General features: G+C 42.7%; 1 protein-coding gene across 4 annotated transcripts in view; it reads left to right on the forward strand.

The window, feature by feature from the left end:
* LOC121581294 (rho GTPase-activating protein 12-like) overlaps positions 1-18,464 on the forward strand; it is a 132,297-nt gene that overhangs the window by 104,734 nt on the left and 9,099 nt on the right. The window contains exons 5-15 of one of the 4 annotated variants that reach the window (XM_045224739.1): positions 8,788-8,997; positions 9,182-9,262; positions 10,467-10,601; positions 11,394-11,474; positions 12,034-12,095; positions 12,479-12,560; positions 15,112-15,213; positions 15,394-15,492; positions 15,705-15,804; positions 16,188-16,307; positions 17,368-17,466. In XM_045224739.1, coding sequence (XP_045080674.1) covers positions 8,788-8,997; positions 9,182-9,262; positions 10,467-10,601; positions 11,394-11,474; positions 12,034-12,095; positions 12,479-12,560; positions 15,112-15,213; positions 15,394-15,492; positions 15,705-15,804; positions 16,188-16,307; positions 17,368-17,466 — 1,171 coding nt within the window. The remainder of the gene's footprint in view (positions 1-8,787; positions 8,998-9,181; positions 9,263-10,466; positions 10,602-11,393; positions 11,475-12,033; positions 12,096-12,478; positions 12,561-15,111; positions 15,214-15,393; positions 15,493-15,704; positions 15,805-16,187; positions 16,308-17,367; positions 17,467-18,464) is intronic. The other 3 variants (XM_045224740.1, XM_045224741.1, XM_045224742.1) reach the window with 3 other exon arrangements.

Raw genomic sequence — 18,464 nt, forward strand, 5'->3', positions numbered from 1 at the left:
GATCACGTCAGTGACTCAACCCACTCAAGTGATGCACCCCTCCTAGGGACGGCATGGAAAGGACCAGTAAGCCAGCGACTCAGCCCCCGTAATAGGGTCAGAGGCAGAGAATCCCAATGGAGAGACAGGAACCGGCCAGGCAGAGACAGCAAGGGCGGTTTGTCGCTCCAGTGCCTTTCCGTTCACCTTCGCACCCCTGGGCCAGACTTCACTCAATCATAGGACCTACCGAAGAGATGAGTCTTCAGTAAAGACTTAAAGGTTGAGACCGAGTCTGCGTCTCTCACATGGATAGGCAGACCATTCCATAAACATTGAGCTCTATAGGAGAAAGCCCTGCCTCCAGCTGTTTGCTTAGAAATTCTAGGGACAATAAGGAGGCCTGCGTCTTGTGACCGTAGCATACGTGTATGTATGTACGGCAGGACCAAATCGGAGAGATAGATAGGAGCAAACCCATGTAATGCTTTGTAAGTTAGCAGTAAAACCTTGAAATCAGCCCTAGCCTTAACAGGAAGCCAGGCTAGCACTGGAGTAATATGATCACATTTTAGGGTTCTAGTCAAGATTCTAGCAGCTGTATTTAGCACTAACTGAAGTTTATTTAGTGCTTTATCCAGGTAGCCAGATAGTAGAGCATTGCAGTAGTCTAATCTAGAAGTGACAAAAGCATGGATTAGCTTTTCTGCATCATTTTTGGTTTCTGATTTTTGCAATGTTACGAAGATGGAAAAAAGCTGTCCTAGAAATATTATTGATATGTTCGTCAAAAGAGAGATCTGGGTCCAGAGTAAAGCAGAGGTCCTTCAGTTTTTTTTGGGACGATTGTACAACCATCAAGATTAATTGTCAGATCCAACAGAAGATCTCTTTGTTTCTTGGGACCAAGAACTAGCATCTCTGTTTTGTCTGAGTTTAAAAGTAAGATGTGCCGCCATCCACTTCCTTATGTCTGAAACACAGGCTTCCAGGGTAGGCAATTTTCCATGTTATTACTATGGCTGAGGGATTGGCATATAGTATTTTAATCATATGAATGAAATTGGAGCCAAGTCCCATATGTTCCAAAACCAACCAAAGATATGACCATTCTAGTCTATCAACAGCTTATTCTGCGTCGAGAGATAGATCTGCCCAAGGATCTGATCTTTGGTTCCTGATGAAGCATGTAAGATATGTAATAGATGACGGAGGTTATCTGAAGATAATCGTTTTTTAGAAACCCGCTTTGGTCAAGATGTAACAATTTGGGTAAGTAAGTTTAGAGACGGGACAACATATATTTTTTTAATAGTTTAATATCTGTGTTTATCAAATATAAAGGCCGATAGTGAGAGCACTGGGTGGCGTCCTTACCTTTTTTTAATAAAAGCAAAATTAGTGTTGTATTTACATCACTTCCAAATTAACCTTTGTGAATGGCTATCTTAATCATTTCAAGTAACAGTGGACCTAATTGGTTCCAAAATGTTTTATAGGCCTCTGGAGGAATACCATCACAACCAGGTGATTTGCCTTTATTCATGTTCTCTAATGCCCTTTTGAGTTCACGGAGAGAGATTTGGGCTCTCAGCAAGCCGGCTTCCTCAGTTGAGAGAAGAGGAGTGCAATGCCCTGGGGCATTGGGATATATCTCTTTAGACCAGAGGAAAGAGTGCCTCCTACTGCCCCTCCAACACCTCTTCCAGCAGCGTCTGGTCTCCCATCCAGGGACCGACCAGGACCAACCTTGCTTAACTTCAGAGGCAAGCCAGCGGTGGGATGCAGTGGTCTAAAGTACTTAAGTAGTACTTTAAAGTATTTTTACTTATGTCGCATTTTGGGGTATCTGTACTTTACTATTTATATTTTGCCCAACTTTTACTTTTACTTCACTAAATTCCTAAAGAAAACAATGTACTTTTTACTCCATACATTTTCCCTGACACCCAAAAGTATGCCTTACATTTTGAATGCTTAGCAGGAAAGGAAAATGGCCCAATTCACGCATTTATCAAGAGAACATCCCTGGTCATCCCTACTGCCTCTGGTCTGGCGGACTCACTAAACACAAATGCTTCATTTGTAAATTATGTCCAAGTGTTAGAGTGTGGCCCTGGCAATCCATACATTTAAAAAACAAGAAAATGGTGCCGTGTGGTTTGTTTAATATAAGGAGTTTGAAATGATTTATACTTTTACTTTTGATACTTAAGTATATTTTAGTAATTACATTTACTTTTGATACTTAAATATATTTAAAACCAAATACTTTTAGACTACTCATGTAGTATTTTACTGGGTGACTTTTTCTTTTACTTGAGTCATTTTCTATTAAGGTATCTTTACTTTTACTCAAGTATGACAATTGGGTACTTTTTCCACTGCTGGTGTGATGCAGGGTGGTATACTAATTGATCATTACTGCGAAGCTTGTTAGCCTGTAGGTGACTGGGTCGATTGCCATGGAAGTAATGGTTGAGTCTAACTCAATGGATGGCAAATTCTGCTCCCCGTCTTATCAATAGATTTTGTTCTGTCTTGACTTTGAAGAGAGTAGTCGCTACCTGGTCTGAAAAAAGTGTGTTGAGAACACTCTAACGTCATTAACAACTTTTCCCATTCTGATATCTTCTTTAATTGTGATTTATTCAGCCAAGATGCAGTTGCATTGTTTTTAATAAAACCTTTAATGGTGTCCCATAAAATATGAGGATCATCGACTGATTTTTTGTTAATCAATATGAATTCACTCAATTCAGTTTCAAATTGTTCACAGGGAGTAGGGTTTTGTAGTAAGGAAACATTTATAGCACCATCTTGTGGCTCTTTTTAGGAGATTCGGAAATGTGTATCTGGCAGTAATAAGCATGATGATCAGATAGGCTCATATGTTACATTTCTATTTTCTTGATTAAAGGAAATAGAGTACATAATAGTACAAAATCGATTCGGGAGAATGATTTGTGCCTGTTTGAATAGAAAGTGTACTCTTTTGCTTTAGTGTTATGAGCATCAATGAGGTTGTAATCAGAGAATATATGTTGGACAGCCTTGGTTGCCTGTGGATTGTAGTTGGTCTTATTAGATTTGTCCCGCATGTCCAGAATGGCATTCATGTCTGTCCCAATAATATTGTAATAATATATGCTGTTCAGAGAATCCAAAAACGTAAGATCATATGAATTTGGAGCATACACATTAATTGAGGCAATTTTCTTTCCATAAGTAAAGTGATTCTGCCTTCTTGGTCTTCGCCTTTACCAAGGAGGGTAATTTAGAGTTTCTTATGTATCATTATGATTGCTCCCTTAGTTTTGTTTGGGGCCGATGGAAAAAGCCTCCAGTTTGTTCAAATGGTTCTCTATTCTATGTGTCCATTTAGAGCAGGTGTGTTTCTTGGAGAATTGCTATATCAATATGGTTTCTTGCTAGAATATCAAGACAGCTGGAATGCTTGATAGGAATATCAAGGCCTTTCAAACTCCACGAGAGAATAGCTAGTGTTGCCATGGTAGTAGGTGCACCTGGCACCTATTACCATAGCCCGTTCAAAGGTGCTTAAATATTTTGTCTTGCCCATTCACCCTCTAAATGGCACACATACACAATCCATGTCTCAAGGGCTTAAAAATCCTAATTTAACCTGTGTCCTACCCTTCATCTACACAGATTTGAAGATTATTTAAGAATTTACATCAATAAGGGATCATAGCTTTCACCTGGTCGGTCTATGTCATGGAAAGAGCAGGTGTTCCTAATGTTTTGTACAGTCAGTGTAATTATAACAAGTTCAATGCTCAGCAATAATAGTAATATTGTTCCTTGTACCCAAACATACAAGGTATCCATTGTCTTATGCTGAGGGCAGCATCATAGCCATGGGCTAGGCTGCATGATTGTGCATGGATAGCATACCTGAATAATGAGCCAGTCATGGGGTTCCATCTGTCGGCTTGTCCCCTTGTGTGTTGGGTTTGATGTGCTTCTCAAAGAAGTCTTGAGCTTCCTTGGCATTGGAAAACGTGTGTGTTGTGTTCTAGATGGTCAAGATGAGTTTTGTCAGGTGGATGAAACCGCATCTCAGGTTCAGCTTGCGTAGCTGGGATCTCACCTCGTTGTAGCTCTCCCTCTTTTTTAGCACTTAGGCCAGGGGTTCTTATACATTTTCAGCCTGGGACCCAAATTAGAAATTCTGTGTTTTCCTGGGACACAAGTTTATGAAAACATGCAACTATACTTAAATATCGGTACATTTCATTGCAATTATGCCAGCCTAAAACAAATGCAATATAGACAAATAACAATGAAATGAAATACCCATATAAATATCTATTCATGTTTATTTTTCCCCATTAAAAACACTCTTACATATCTGTCTAGGTTGGAACTGTTGCTGTTAAAATAAAATAAATAATTTTCAATCTGAACTGGAATAAACTGATTAATCACGTCACACAGATGTATAATAGAACACACACAGTCCTAATGAGAGGTGTGTGGCTGGTTGAAGTTTTCAACAAGCATGTCTATTCTGGACTGTTTTTGACCGTGCAACACTGAGGCATGCTCAGCATTGAGACTGTTTCTGTACTTGTTTTTTTAAGTATGCCAGAGTTGAGAACCCTGAATCGCATAGGTATGTGGTGCCAAACTGGATCAGAACATCTACTGCTTTCTCAGGCAGGCAGGAGACCGCTTCCTGCTGTAGATGAGCCACCTAGAACTGTGTGAGCATCTTGCTTCAATCAGTTTATTCCAGTTCAGAATACAAATTATTACTTGTATTTTAACAGCAACAGTTCCAATCTAGACTTGTTTTCAACAATAATTTCTACAGTAAGAGTGATAATAATACGCCATTTAGCAGACGCTTTTATCCAAAGCGACTTACAGCCATGCGTGCATACACTTTTTTTGTGTATGGGTGGTCCCGGGGATCGAACCCACTACCTTGGCGTTACAAGCGCCGTGCTCTACCAGCTGAGCTACAGAGGACAACTTTTAATCTTCATATGTACTGGTACTTAGGGTTGCACTATCAGTAGCTCGCTAGCTTGCTTTTGCTAACGTTAGCTATTAGATGTGTACAAGGCCAGGGGAATGTTTGAAAGAGAAACTCACATCTACTATGAGATAGTACTCTGCTTATCAACACCTGTTATAAAATAACAACAATGCCTTGCTAGCTGACTTACTTTTCCACTGTCGACGCATTGTTTCCTGACGCATTCTGCTCTGTTCTGAAATAACTCCCTGGGTTTACCGTCATGCTGTGGATGTTTGGTCAGGACGTGTTGTTCTATTAATTTGTTCGTTTTGAGAGACTCATTACTAAGCACTTCCCCGCACAAAACATATTGTGGGCATTCCTTGTTATTTCACAAAGTATGTATTAAAGATAGAGAAACTCTGCGCTGTATTTGCTCTTCATAATGATTGAGTCAGTCAGAACTTGTGGCTAGCATGAGTCCATTTGATGACGGCGGGTGGTGACAAGTCAGTGGCTGACAGCGCATCATCTGTTGATGAACGACAGTGCTGCAGCGTGTGGGTCGCGGAGTGATCTTAAAGAAAACTGCTGAAAAAAGATCAGGTAAACCGCTAAGCACATGGGCATCTCCCACTCCCGCAGCTGCCAAACTGAGCAGAGACTGCTGCTAAGCAGAGAGCGCAGTTGCACTTGGCCAAATCAATTCCAGTAATTAATGAAATAATTATACTTTTACTCTGACACGTCGCAACCCACCATTAACAGGTCCGCGACCCATACTTTAAGAAAGGCTGAGTTAGGCAATCAGGTCTGGGTAGATGCTGATCCTATTCCCTGCATAGGTCAGACTCCCAGATTCCGCTGCAAGGCGAACAATTCGCAGCTTGACTTCAAAGCTGTGGATCCGTACAATCATAGACCTGATCTGTTCCGGAGAGGACCCATGCGGTGCACAAAGTTAATCAGCGGCATGGGACCCAGCTTCTCCTGCCCGAACAGTTTATAGAAAATATTGCTCATAAAGGAAGTTGGCTTTCCCGCTTCAACACCAGTTTCAAGTCCTGTGATCCGCACATTGAATTTACAGGAATGATTTTCGAGTGATTCCGTTTTCTCTTTTAGGAGTTTGATTTTCCCTTCCAATTTAGCTCGTGCTGTTTCCAGGTCATAGAGTCGCACCTCTGTCGCATTGGCTGTCTTTTCCAGACTTTCCACTTTAATTGAATAGGTATCCACTTTAGCAGTGAGCTCCCCCAATGATTCATTTACCGGTTATAATAAAGTCGAGGGCAGAGGGAATCTCCTCACGAACAATCTCTCATATAGATGACATGGATAAACGACCACATGGATAACATATACAGTGAGGGAAAAAAGTATTTGATCCCCTGCTGATTTTGTACATTTGCACACTGACAAAGAAATAATCAGTCTATAATTTTAATGGTAGGTTTATTTGAACAGTGAGAGACAGAATAACAACAAAAAAATCCAGAAAAACGCATGTCAAAAATGTTATAAATTGATTTGCATTTTAAAGTGAGAAATAAGTATTTCACCACCTCTCAATCAGAAAGATTTCTGGCTCCCAGGTGTCTTTTATACAGGTAACAACTGAGATTAGGAACACACTCTTAAAGGGAGTGCTCCTAATCTCAGTTTGTTACTTGTATAAAAGACACCTGTCCACAGAAGCAATCAATCAATCAGATTCCAAACTCTACACCATGGCCAAGACCAAAGAGCTCTCCAAGGATGTCAGGGACAAGATTGTAGACCTACACAAGGCTGGAATGGGCTACAAGACCATTGCCAAGCAGCTTGGTGAGAAGGTGACAACAGTTGGTGCGATTATTCGCAAATGGAAGAAACACAAAAAACCTGTCAATCTCCCTCGGCCTGGGGCTCCATGCATGATCTCACCTTGTGGAGTTGCAATGATCATGAGAATGGTGAGGAATCAGCCCAGAACTACACGGGAGGATCTTGTCAATGATCTCAAGGCAGCTGGGACCATAGTCACCAAGAAAACAATTGGTAACACACTTCGCCGTGAAGGACTGAAATCCTGCAGCGCCCGCAAGGTCCCCCTGCTCAAGAAAGCACATATACATGCCTGTCTGAAGTTTGCCAATGAACATCTGAATGATTCAGAGGAGAACTGGGTGAAAGTGTTGTGGTCAGATCAGACCAAAATCGAGCTCTTTGGCATCAACTCAACTCGCCGTGTTTGGAGGAGGAGGAATGTTGCCTATGACCCCAAGAACACCATCCCCACCGTCAAACATGGAGGTGAAACATGATGCTTTGGGGGTGTTTTTCTACTAAGGGGACAGGACAACTTCACCGCATCAAATCTTGGGTAAGAACCTCCTTCCCTCAGCCAGGTCATTGAAAATGGGTCGTGGATGGGTATTCCAGCATGACAATGACCCAAAACACACGGCCAAGGCAACAAAGGAGTGGCTCAAGAAGAAGCACATTAAGGTCCTGGAGTGGCCTAGCCAGTCTCCAGACCTTAATCCCATAGAAAATCTGTGGAGGGAGCTGAAGGTTTGAGTTGCCAAACGTCAGCCTCAAAACTTTAATGACTTGGAGAAGATCTGCAAAGAGGAGTGGGACAAAATCCCTCCTGAGATGTATGCAAACCTGGTGGCCAACTACAAGAAACGTCTGACCTCTGTGATTGCCAACAAGGGTTTTGCCACCAAGTACTAAGTCATGTTTTGCAGAGGGGTCAAATACTTATTTCCCTCATTAAAATGCAAATCAATGTATAACATTTTTGACATGTGTTTTTCCTGATTTTTTTGTTGTTATTCTGTCTCTCACTGTTCAAATAAACCTACCATTAAAATTATAGACTGATCATTTCTTTGTCAGTGGGCAAACGTACAAAATCAGCAGGGGATCAAATACTTTTTTCCCTCACTGTAGCTGGTGGGATGTACGCTGCATCTGCAAGATAGAACAGCTGCCTCCGGTAAGCCAAGGGGTGGCGGTCTGTGTATATTTGTAAACGGCAGCTGGTGCACGAAATCTAATATTAAGGAAGTCTCGATGTTTTGCTCGCCTGAGGTAGAGCATTTCATGATACGCTGTAGACCACACTATTTACCAAGAGAGTTTTCATCTATATTTTTCGTGGCTGTCTATTTACCACCACAAACCGATACTGGCACTAAGACAACACTCAATGAGCTGTATAAGGCCATAAGCAAACAGGATAACGCTCATCCAGAGGCAGCGCTCCTAGTGGCCGGGGGCTTTAATGCAGGGAAACTTAAATCTGTTTTACCTAATTTCTACCAGAATGTTAAATGTGCAACCAGAGGGGAAAAAATCGTTTTTGGTCCTAAAATTCAAAATCAAATGGCTAAATGATCCTTGGTATGACCCTCTTAAAACAATTCCATATTTTAGCTTAGTAGAAACCCAGCCTCGGGCACTTTGACTCTAGGGGGATTTAATGGACCTATAGAATAGTCCCAAAACTGTAAACCCCTCTCATTTGCACACTCCAGGCAGGCTACAGCAAACGCTTAAAGTATTTGAAAGATTTCAAATAGTATTTGACCCCAGGATTGGTGCTATGCTGTGCTGTAAGTGACTGCAGTGTTCTTGGCTGTACATTGTGGGTGACGGTGACCTCTATACTGTAGCTCTGACTATGATTAATCATGACTGGTGATTGGTGCTTTCTATTCTCTATGCATACATAACTCAATGGTGATTGGTCCTTCTCTCTCTCCCCTTTTCTCTCTATTTCTTTCTCTCTGCCTCCCTCTTCCTCTTCCGTTTCCCCCTAATCATAGACAACTCCACCTCTCTCTTTCTCCCCGTCCTTCCTTCCACTCCTCTCGCTCTCCATTGGACGCTTCCAGCCTCCGTCGTTGGAGGACAACTGCCACAGCACGTATTCTAGCCAATCAGACAGCCAGTATGGCTCCCCGCCCCGGGGTTGGTCAGAAGAGCTGGATGAGCATGGACACACTCTGTATGTTAGTGACTATACTAATGAGAAGGTACTGGGGACTCTCTCTCTGTGTCTGTCTTCACTGTCATGGCCTCTGAGTTGGCCTCTGAGTTCTGCTCTATATTACACATAGACCGGACCACTGCACCACAATAGGTGAATTTTCAGTGAAGTCAGTGATGCTCATCTAGTCTCCTGTGTGTGTGTGTGTTTCCGTGTCCGTGTCCGTCCAGTGGATAAAGCATGTGGATGAACAGGGCCGACCCTACTACTACAGTGCTGACGGCTCAAGATCTGAGTGGGAGCTGCCCAAGGTATGGCCCAGCCCCAGTACACTACCTCCAATTTACCCTGCGTTCGTAACCAAGTGGGAAAATTCTACTTGACCGCCCCTCCAACTGGTATATTACAAGTGGGAAACTCGTCTATCATCCCTGAGCTCCGACTTCTCCCACATGCTGACCTCTGATGTCACCTACCAAGGAAATGACCTCCATAACAGCATTTTCTGCAGTTAAATGCAAAACATTATTTATAAAAAGAAATCTATTCATATGTTTTTTAAACACTGTCATTTGTTTACAGGTATGGTAGCTGTACTTTTAGCTTATGGTTTATGCAGCTTCTTGGCCATTAGCCAATATATTTTTAATTTTTACGTGTACTTTTTGCCAGTTTTTCTCCCCAATTTCGTGATATCCAATTGGTAGTTAGTCTTGTCCCATCGCTGTAACTCCCGTACGGACTCGGGAGAGGCGAAGGTCGAGAGCCATGCATCCTCCGAAACAAGACCCTGCCAAGCCGCACTGCTTCTTGACACAATGCTTTCTTAACCCGGAAGCCAGCCGCACCAATGTGTCGGAGGAAACACATACAACTGGCGACCGTGTCAGCGTGCATGCGCCCGATCCGCCACAGGAGTCGCTAGAGCGCGATGGGACAAGGACATCCCGGCCGGCTAAACCCTCCCCTATCCCGGACGACACTGGGCCAATTGTGCGCCGCCTCATGGGTCTCCCGGTCGCGGCCGGCTGCGACACAGCCCGGGATCCAATCTGCGTTTCTCAATTAGTTCAAAGCACGTGAATGCATCCAACTGGTATTTACAACTTCACAGCTAGTAATTTCCACCTTCCCAGTTGGTTATGAACACAGCATTGGTTGAATAGTTTGGACTGATTGCTTGTCCCCAAACATATTTAGGCTTATTTGTTTCATATAAGTTAGTACTAGGTTTGTCTTTCTCGTTGAAAGTGTTGATGTTTATTAGTACCTCTGTATGATGTTTGTCCCCATCCTCCTCTCTCTCTCTCTCTCTCTCTCTCTCTCTCTCTCTCTCTCTCTCTCTCTCTCTCTCTCTCTCTCTCTCTCTCTCTCTCTCTCTCTCTCTCTCTCTCTCTCTCTCTCTCTCTCTCTCTCTCTCTCTCTCTCTCTCTCTCTCTCTCTCTCTCTCTCTCTCTCTCTCTCTCTCTCTCTCTCTCTCTCTCTCTCTCTCTCTCTCTCTCTCTCTCTCTGCAGTACAACCATTCCCCTTCTCCCCTGCCGGGCGGAGGAGACACCCCTAAGAGCCGCAGTCTGGACAGGAAGCATGTAGAGCCCATCGTCCTGACCAAGTGGAGACACAGCACCTACGTACTGGACACCAACGACAAGGTGAGATGCCCCAAATAATTAAAGTTTCTTTATAGGTCCAATTTCTAGTCTCTGAGGTATCTTGTCTAGTGAGTGTGTTTATTATGTGAATATGAGGTGTAGTTGTAGTCTTGAGTCCCAAATGGCAACAGGGCCCTGGTCAAAAGTAATGCACTACATAGGAACAGGTTGCCATTTGGAACACGATCATGATGTGAATGTGAGGGGTAGTTGTAGACTCATGATTCTGTTCTGCAGTGACTCATCAAAAACAACAGGCGTTTCCGTACAAGCTCTGGCCGCCCCCACCCTTACAGACAGACAAAAGTCAGTGCCCCTCCCCCACGGTGCCCCTACACCCTCCAATCCCAGCAGCCAATCACCTTGCTTGATAATCATAGAGAGCGAGAATGATCACATCCTTCATCTAATCAAATGATACCTTCATCCAATCAGGCCTATCACGTTCCGAGCTTGCTGCCACTTCCTCTTGTTAATTCCCATTGATCTGAAAAACGAATTTAATGATGACCCATTGATCACTTCTATAATCTATCATTATAATAATATAATCTATAATCACTTCTATAATCTACAATAATCTACGTAGTAGTGATGTAAGCATGGCAATATCGACCTTTCCTTTCCCTCAGTTAGTAGTTTGATTTGAGCTACAATCTAAATGTATTAATTGCATGGTTTAATTATGCTATTTTGAAAGAATACTTGATAACATTCAACAACTCTGCTTTCTGGAACATCCCTCTGTAGTACTCTGTAGTTCTTAGACGGTGTTGTCATTCTCATCACTAGGACGCTGAGTTGGGCCCCAAGGTCCCCGGCTCTCCTGACTCCAACTGCTCAGGCCCCACGTCCCCCAAGCCCCCAACCTCTGTTAGTATCCCCCTCTCTCTCTCTCCTCTCCCGTAGTGTGGCCTTCCCTCTGTTCTCTGTGTGCTCCTCTTCTGTCTTCTCCTGTTCTACTGTTGTGGTCCCCTGATGTCCATTTTCATAGAAAATGGTAGAAAATCAGTAGAAACTCTTGTCTCTTGTCTTGCCTGAATTGTCAAATGACGTTTTGCTCTGCTGGTGACTCTGTAAATATTCGACCTGTATTGGAACCAAATAGTGGTGGTGGTGGTGACTGTAACCCTGTATCAAAGACTAGACTGTGGGGGAACTATTAAGTGTTGTCCTGCTGTGGTTTCTCTGCCTGATGTCAGTCATACTAAAGCTTCTACTTTCTTGTCTACTCTTTCCTTCAGTCTCTCTGGTTTGGGTTGTTTGTTTGGGCTGCTTTTTGTATGTTTGTGTCCCTTTTTGGTCAAAAGTGGTGCACTATATAGGAAATAGGGTGTCATTTGGGACAGAGAATGTGTATAGCTTTTTTCCCTGTCAGTTGTGTCTAGCCCTGTCTACATGTGATGATGTGTCTCCCTTTGTTTCTCTGCAGCCTTCAGAGAAGTGTGGTGTTCTCAATGTGACCAAGATCACTGAGCATGGCAAAAAAGTACGGTGAGTAGTACTGGCTTTGGAACAGGAATATCCTACACATACTGATAAACTGCTGGTCAAAGCAACACAACATGGAGTGTTTGTTGAGTTGAAATAATATGTATGAATGATGTAAGATGACTTGGGGACAAAAATAGATTTTGTGTCCGAAATTGCGGCTTGAGACAATCGTTTTTTCAATGGGGGTCATCCGTTGACGGATGATGGACAACTGAGATAATTGTCTGTAAAAAGAAAAACGTTGACTTAAGTTTAACCTTTGACAGACAAAAACTGACAATGATGAATTCATATGTTTTCTTTATACATCTCTGTGTGGCCTCAGCCTGAATGATGTAGGATGTCTTATGTATGTGTGTGTGTGTGTGTGTGTGTGTTTACAGGAAGAATTGGACGTCGTCCTGGACAGTCCTCCAGGGCTCCTCGCTACTATTCGCTAAAGGCCAGGGGGGCGGGACCAGCTGGGTGAGTAGTGTCAATCTGCTACTGTACTCTACACTAGAGTGTTCAAACCATAGAAATAGAGTAGAACAGGAATAGAACCTCTGACCATGGCAATTTCCCCCATCCCTCTCTACATCAAGCCATATTACCTTGGTGGCTCCTCCTTCGCTGAGCTGCTACTCTCGCTGCTAGGCAACTGGAGGCGCTCCTCGGTGGTCAAGCCCCACTCTGTCGTCTCCTCCTCCTATCCCATGCTGCAGCTCGTCCTCACATGCCTCCTCCCATTTGTCTAGAGCTGTAAAATTCCAGTATCATTCCCCAAATTCCTAGGTTTTCCAGAAATCCCAGTAAGAAGATTCCCGGATTCAGGAAATCCAGAATCCTTCAACCAGGATTTTGGGGAAAGTTACTGGAATTATGCAACCCAAGACTGTCTGTCATGCTGGCTGCTGCTCTGACTCCTCTGCCTGTTATTGGTCAATCCCAGACTTGGGGGCGAGCCGTAAAGGGAGTGGAGTGGACTCCTCCTTCATGGGGTCAGGCTAGCTAGAGGATGGCCTCTCTCTCCTCCAGTACCCATGGTGCTCTAAGGCTAGATTCAGTAAGGTGTAGGGTGTAGTCTCCATCCCAAATGGCACCCTTTTCCCTTTATAGTTCACTACTTTTGACCAGGGCCCATAGGGTTGGAAGAGTGTTGCATGGTGGAGTGTTTTATGGGCTGGGGGTGGCTGTGATGTTTCTTTAATGTAGGTTGGCATGCTTGTAAAAGGAGGGGTAGGTCAGACAATGAAGTCGAAGGGGTTCCATGTAGGAAGGGAGGTTCATAGGGCTCTGGTCTAAAGTAGTGTACTATATAGGCAGAAAAGAGAAATACGCAAAATAATATTTCGATTCAGAGTAATAAAGAAATTGAATAATTTATCTGAGCAAACCAGAAACCTAAATTCAAACAATACTTTAGAACCATTTAAATATAATAAATCGGAAGATTGTGCATGACTATGGTAGGTGAAGGAATCAATCTATCTTTTCAGACTGTTAGAGTATTTATCTGGTCAATATGTCAGTGTATTACTGTATGTCTGTTTGTAATAGTGTGTTATGTGAAAATGTGATTGTATTATAAATTGTATTTTAATGTTTATGGACTCCTTGAAGATTAGTCCAAATGAGGACTTAAAGAGATCCTAATATAATAACAACAACAACAACAAAATATATATAGGGAATAGGGCACCATTTGGGACACAGACATAGACTAAACTCAATGATGCACCTGTTGTTTAGTAGTAGATGACACTCTCTCTAACTTAGATACAACTATCCTAAGTAATATCTCACCAACAACACTGGATTGACAGTGGGATTGACAAGCTCCATTGACACCACACTGTGGTGTGGTGTGTTTCTACACTATATATACAAAAGTATGAGAACACCCCTTCAAATTAGTCGATTCGGCTATTTCAGCCACACCCGTTGCTGACAGGTGTATAAAATTGAGCACACAGCCATGCCATCTCCATAGACAAACATTGGCAGTAAAATGGCCTTACTGAAGAGCTCAGTGACTTTCAACGTTGCACCGTCATATGATGCCACCTTTCCAACAAGTCAGTTCATCAGATTACTGCCCTGCTAGAGCTTCCCGGTCAACTGTACGTGCTGTAATTGTGAAGTGGAAACGTCTAGGAGCAACAACAGCTCAGCCGCGAAGTGGTAGGCCACACAAGCTCACAGAACGGGACCGCCGAGTGCTGAAGCTCACTGCCGAGTTCCAAACTGCCTCTGGAAGCAATGTCAGCACAATAACTGTTCGTCGGTTTCCATGGCCGAGCAGCCACACACAAGCCTAAGATCAACATGCGCAATGCCAAGCGTCGGCTGGAGTGGTGTAAAGCTTGCCGCCATTGGACTCTGGAGCAGTGGAAACACGTTCTCTCGAGTGATGAATCACGCTTCACCATCTGGCAGTCCGACGGACAAATCTGGGTTTGGCTGATGCCAGGAGAACGCTACCTGCCCGAATGCATAGTACCAACTCTAAAGTTTGGTGGAGGAGGAATAATGGTCTAGAGCTGTTATTCATGGTTCGTGTAGGCCCCTTAGTTCCAGTGAAGGGAAATCTTAACGATACAGCATACAATGACATTCTAGAAGATTCTGTGCTTCCAACTTTGTGGCAACAGTTTGGGGAAGGCCCTTTCCTGTTTCAGCATGATAATGCCCCCGTGCACAAAGCGAGGTCCATACAGAAATGGTTTGTCGAGATCGGTGTGGAAGAACTTGACAGGCCTGCACAGAGCCCTGACCTGAATTGGAACGCTGACTGCGAGCCAGGCCATATCGCCCAACATCAGTGCCCGACCTCACTTATTCTCTTGTGGCTGAATGTAAGCAAGTCCCCGCAGCAATATTCCAACATCTAGTGAAAAGCCTTCCCAGAAGAGTGGAGGCTGTTATAGCAGCAAAGTGGGGACCAACTCCATATCCATGATTTTGGAATGAGATGTTCGACGAGCAGGTGTCCACATACCTTTTGGTCATGTAGTGTACTTGTTTCTCCCTGTAGTTTGGAGGCAGTCAGTCCAAGCCAGAGTTTACTGTGGACCTTAGAGGAGGATCTATAGAGTGGGCTTCCAAGGACAAGTCCAGCAAGAAGCATGTCATAGAGGTGAGTGAGCTCCTACACACAATTCAAACAGCTTGAATATGTCCCCTTGGACAATTATGTTAAGGCTATAGCATTGCCTCAGACATATACAATGGTAGCACCACATGACATGGAGGATTATTTCATGTTGGAGTAATGTCTTAGTGTTAAAAAACCCAACAACTTTGTCTCCTCCTGCAGCTGAAAACCCATCAGGGCACAGAGCTGCTGATCCAGTCAGAGAATGACAGCATCATCAACGACTGGTACAGAGCACTAATGGACACCGTCAGCACACACGTGAGTCTACACAAACACACACACGACACATACACACACACACACAACACACATCTGATTCATCGTAATGTTTGTCACAATATCCACTAAGTGGCAGAGCTGGCATGTTTTGTCATTGGGCCTTGATGGTATTGCCAGCCCAAAGGTAGCCTACCTGTTTCTGACTGTCCCCTTCCTGTTTCCCTGTTTGTGTGTTACCTACCATACTGTAGGCCTGGGAGTCAGATGAGGCCATAGAGGTGGACATGCCAGAGTCTCCTGGAGCTGAGAAACAAGACAAAGAGAAAGACCACAGAGACTCTATGAGCAGAGGTTAGTGCAGCCTGTCTGTCTCTGTCTGTCTCTGTCTGTCTCTGTCTGTCCCTGTCTGTCCCTGTCTGTCCCTGTCTGTCTCTGTCTGTCTCTGTCTGTCTCTGTCTGTCTGTTACCCTAAACCAAACCCTCACATGTGTGTTTGAGATCGTTCATCTTTGTTAACCAAGGATGCTATTGTTGATCATCATGTGTGTCAGTGTGTTAAATCATCTCCCATTGCCATTTGTCTACAGAAGATGTTGATGATCATTTATTGTGTTAAGTTGTTAATAATACGGTAAAATCCCATTTGTTATTAGTCTATAGCCATGAAACCTGTCAGTGTTTCTAGAGTTAGTAGAAAATGTGTCATCTGAACGTCTGTTGTCATTGGTCTGTAGCCATGAAGGGTCCCACCAGTATGGACACGTCAGATGACAAGAAGACCAGACACAAGCTTATGAAGTTCCTCACACGCAGACCCACTCTGCAAGCGGTCAGAGACAAGGGCTACATCAAAGGTATTACAGAGAGACAGCACTGAACCATAGAAATAAAAACACTAGAATGGGGATAGCCTCTCAGACCACAGCAAATGGACTTCATCCTTATGGGTACACTCCAGGGTTGGGGTCAATTCTGAATTGAATTGAGAATTGGTCTTTCAATTTTAATTATTTAATTTGAATTGGCCACACCCCACAGGAAGCAGAATATGAATTTAATTCAATCATCCTCCTAAACATTTTTATAATTACAGTGGTCTGGAAATATTCTAAGATCATTTTGTAGGTTGTTTATAATAATTCATTATTCACTTGCATGTTATTATAAAAAATATATATATATTTCCCAGGATGCATTAACAAACACTCCAGACTGGAAAGTATCAACCTAACATCGAATGAAAAAAATACAAACAAAATACTGTTTACATTTTAATCATTTAGCAGACACACTTATCCAGAGTGACTTACAGTTAGTGAGTGCATACATTTTTTTTTCATACTGGTCCCCCGTGGGAAACGAACCCACAACCCTGGCGTTGCAAACGCATTGCTCTACCAACTGAGCTACACGTGACCACTTGTTTGACATCTTTGAGTTAGAATCAAACTAATATTTTCTTTATTAAGAGGTGGCAGATGCGTTTGGCAAAATATTTGTCAAAGGAATGAGAGTCATATGTTTCATGTCTCAGTTACATTGATTTGTATTGGTTTGAATTAAATTCTACTTATTTTAATTTAAATTTGATTCAAATTCTGCTTCCTGTGGACTGTGGCCAATTCAAATTAGAATTTCATTTCATGGGTCGAATTGAATTAAATTCAGGAATTCCAAATTGACCCCAACCCTGGTACACTCAGTATAGCTGACATGGTGATGTCCATTCTAGTGATTCTATTTCTATGCAGAGAACTTTACCACACGTGCACAATTAGGACTCCATTTTGGCAATGGCAAACTAAATCCGTGCCATTGCGTTGTTGTGTTAAAGATAGAATAGCCTTTGTTTTCCAGTAGCGGAGTACTTTGGACCTCTATAAAAATAACCCTGTCCCTGTCTGTTTGTCTCAGACCAGGTGTTTGGCTGCAGTCTGAGTGACCTCTGTCGGAGAGAGAACGCGTCCGTGCCAAGTTTCGTCACAATGTGCATCGACCACGTGGAAAACAATGGTATGTGTGCTCGGTAACACTTTACTTGACACCTAACGTCATAGCACGTTATGACACGTTATCATAATATGTCATAACAGCTGGCCTAAGTTGTCATAACCTGTCATAATATGGTCATAACACTGTCATGTAACATATATTTAGACCTGCTGTGACATAAATTGTGTCAAAACCCATAAATCCTACCACACAGGGTAATACATTCCATTACACTACAGCCTACTTGTCAATAGTATTTTATTTCTGAAATTGACCATATGAAATTACCATTGTAATTACGCACACATTGATGTCAGACATGTACCTACCCCAATGCTCTGTTGCTGATGACTGGAATGAATGCAAGATCAGATTTCAGGATCAGGACAAGACACCCTCTTTATGACTGATGTCTGACATAAGGGCATGTACGTGATAGGCCTATCAGGCTTATATGATTATGATAGTCATAATGCTTTATGACAGTGTCATAAAGTGTATTTTCTTAGTCCAGGTAAAGTGACACAGGATGGTCATAATGCTTCTTGACAGTCTCATAAAGTGCATTTTCTTAGTCTAAGTAAAGTGACACAGGATGGTCATAATTCTTCATGACAGTGTCATAAAGTGTATTTTCTAAAAATATGATTAAAAAAACATGACTGTAAAGAATTCATTTCAACAACGACAAAGTATTTAAGAAACAAACTTTGAAACGAAAGGAAACCACTTGGCAGGGAAAAAACACATTTGAATAAATGTGTGTTTTACATTTACATTTAAGTCATTTAGCAGACGCTCTTATCCAGAGCGACTTACAAATTGGTGCATTCAACTTAGGATAGCCAGTGGGACAACCACATCTTGATCACAGTAAGTACACTTCTTCAAACAAGCAGCTGTGAGCAAAGTCAGTGCAATCAGGGACAACTACATCTCGATCACAATAAGTACATTTCTTTAAACATGTCAGTGCTAGCAGGTGAAATAAGTCAGGTGTTAGTTTAGACAAAAGACAG

The sequence above is a fragment of the Coregonus clupeaformis genome, chromosome 14 (genome assembly GCF_020615455.1).
Source record: "Coregonus clupeaformis isolate EN_2021a chromosome 14, ASM2061545v1, whole genome shotgun sequence".
Lineage (NCBI taxonomy): Eukaryota > Metazoa > Chordata > Actinopteri > Salmoniformes > Salmonidae > Coregonus > Coregonus clupeaformis.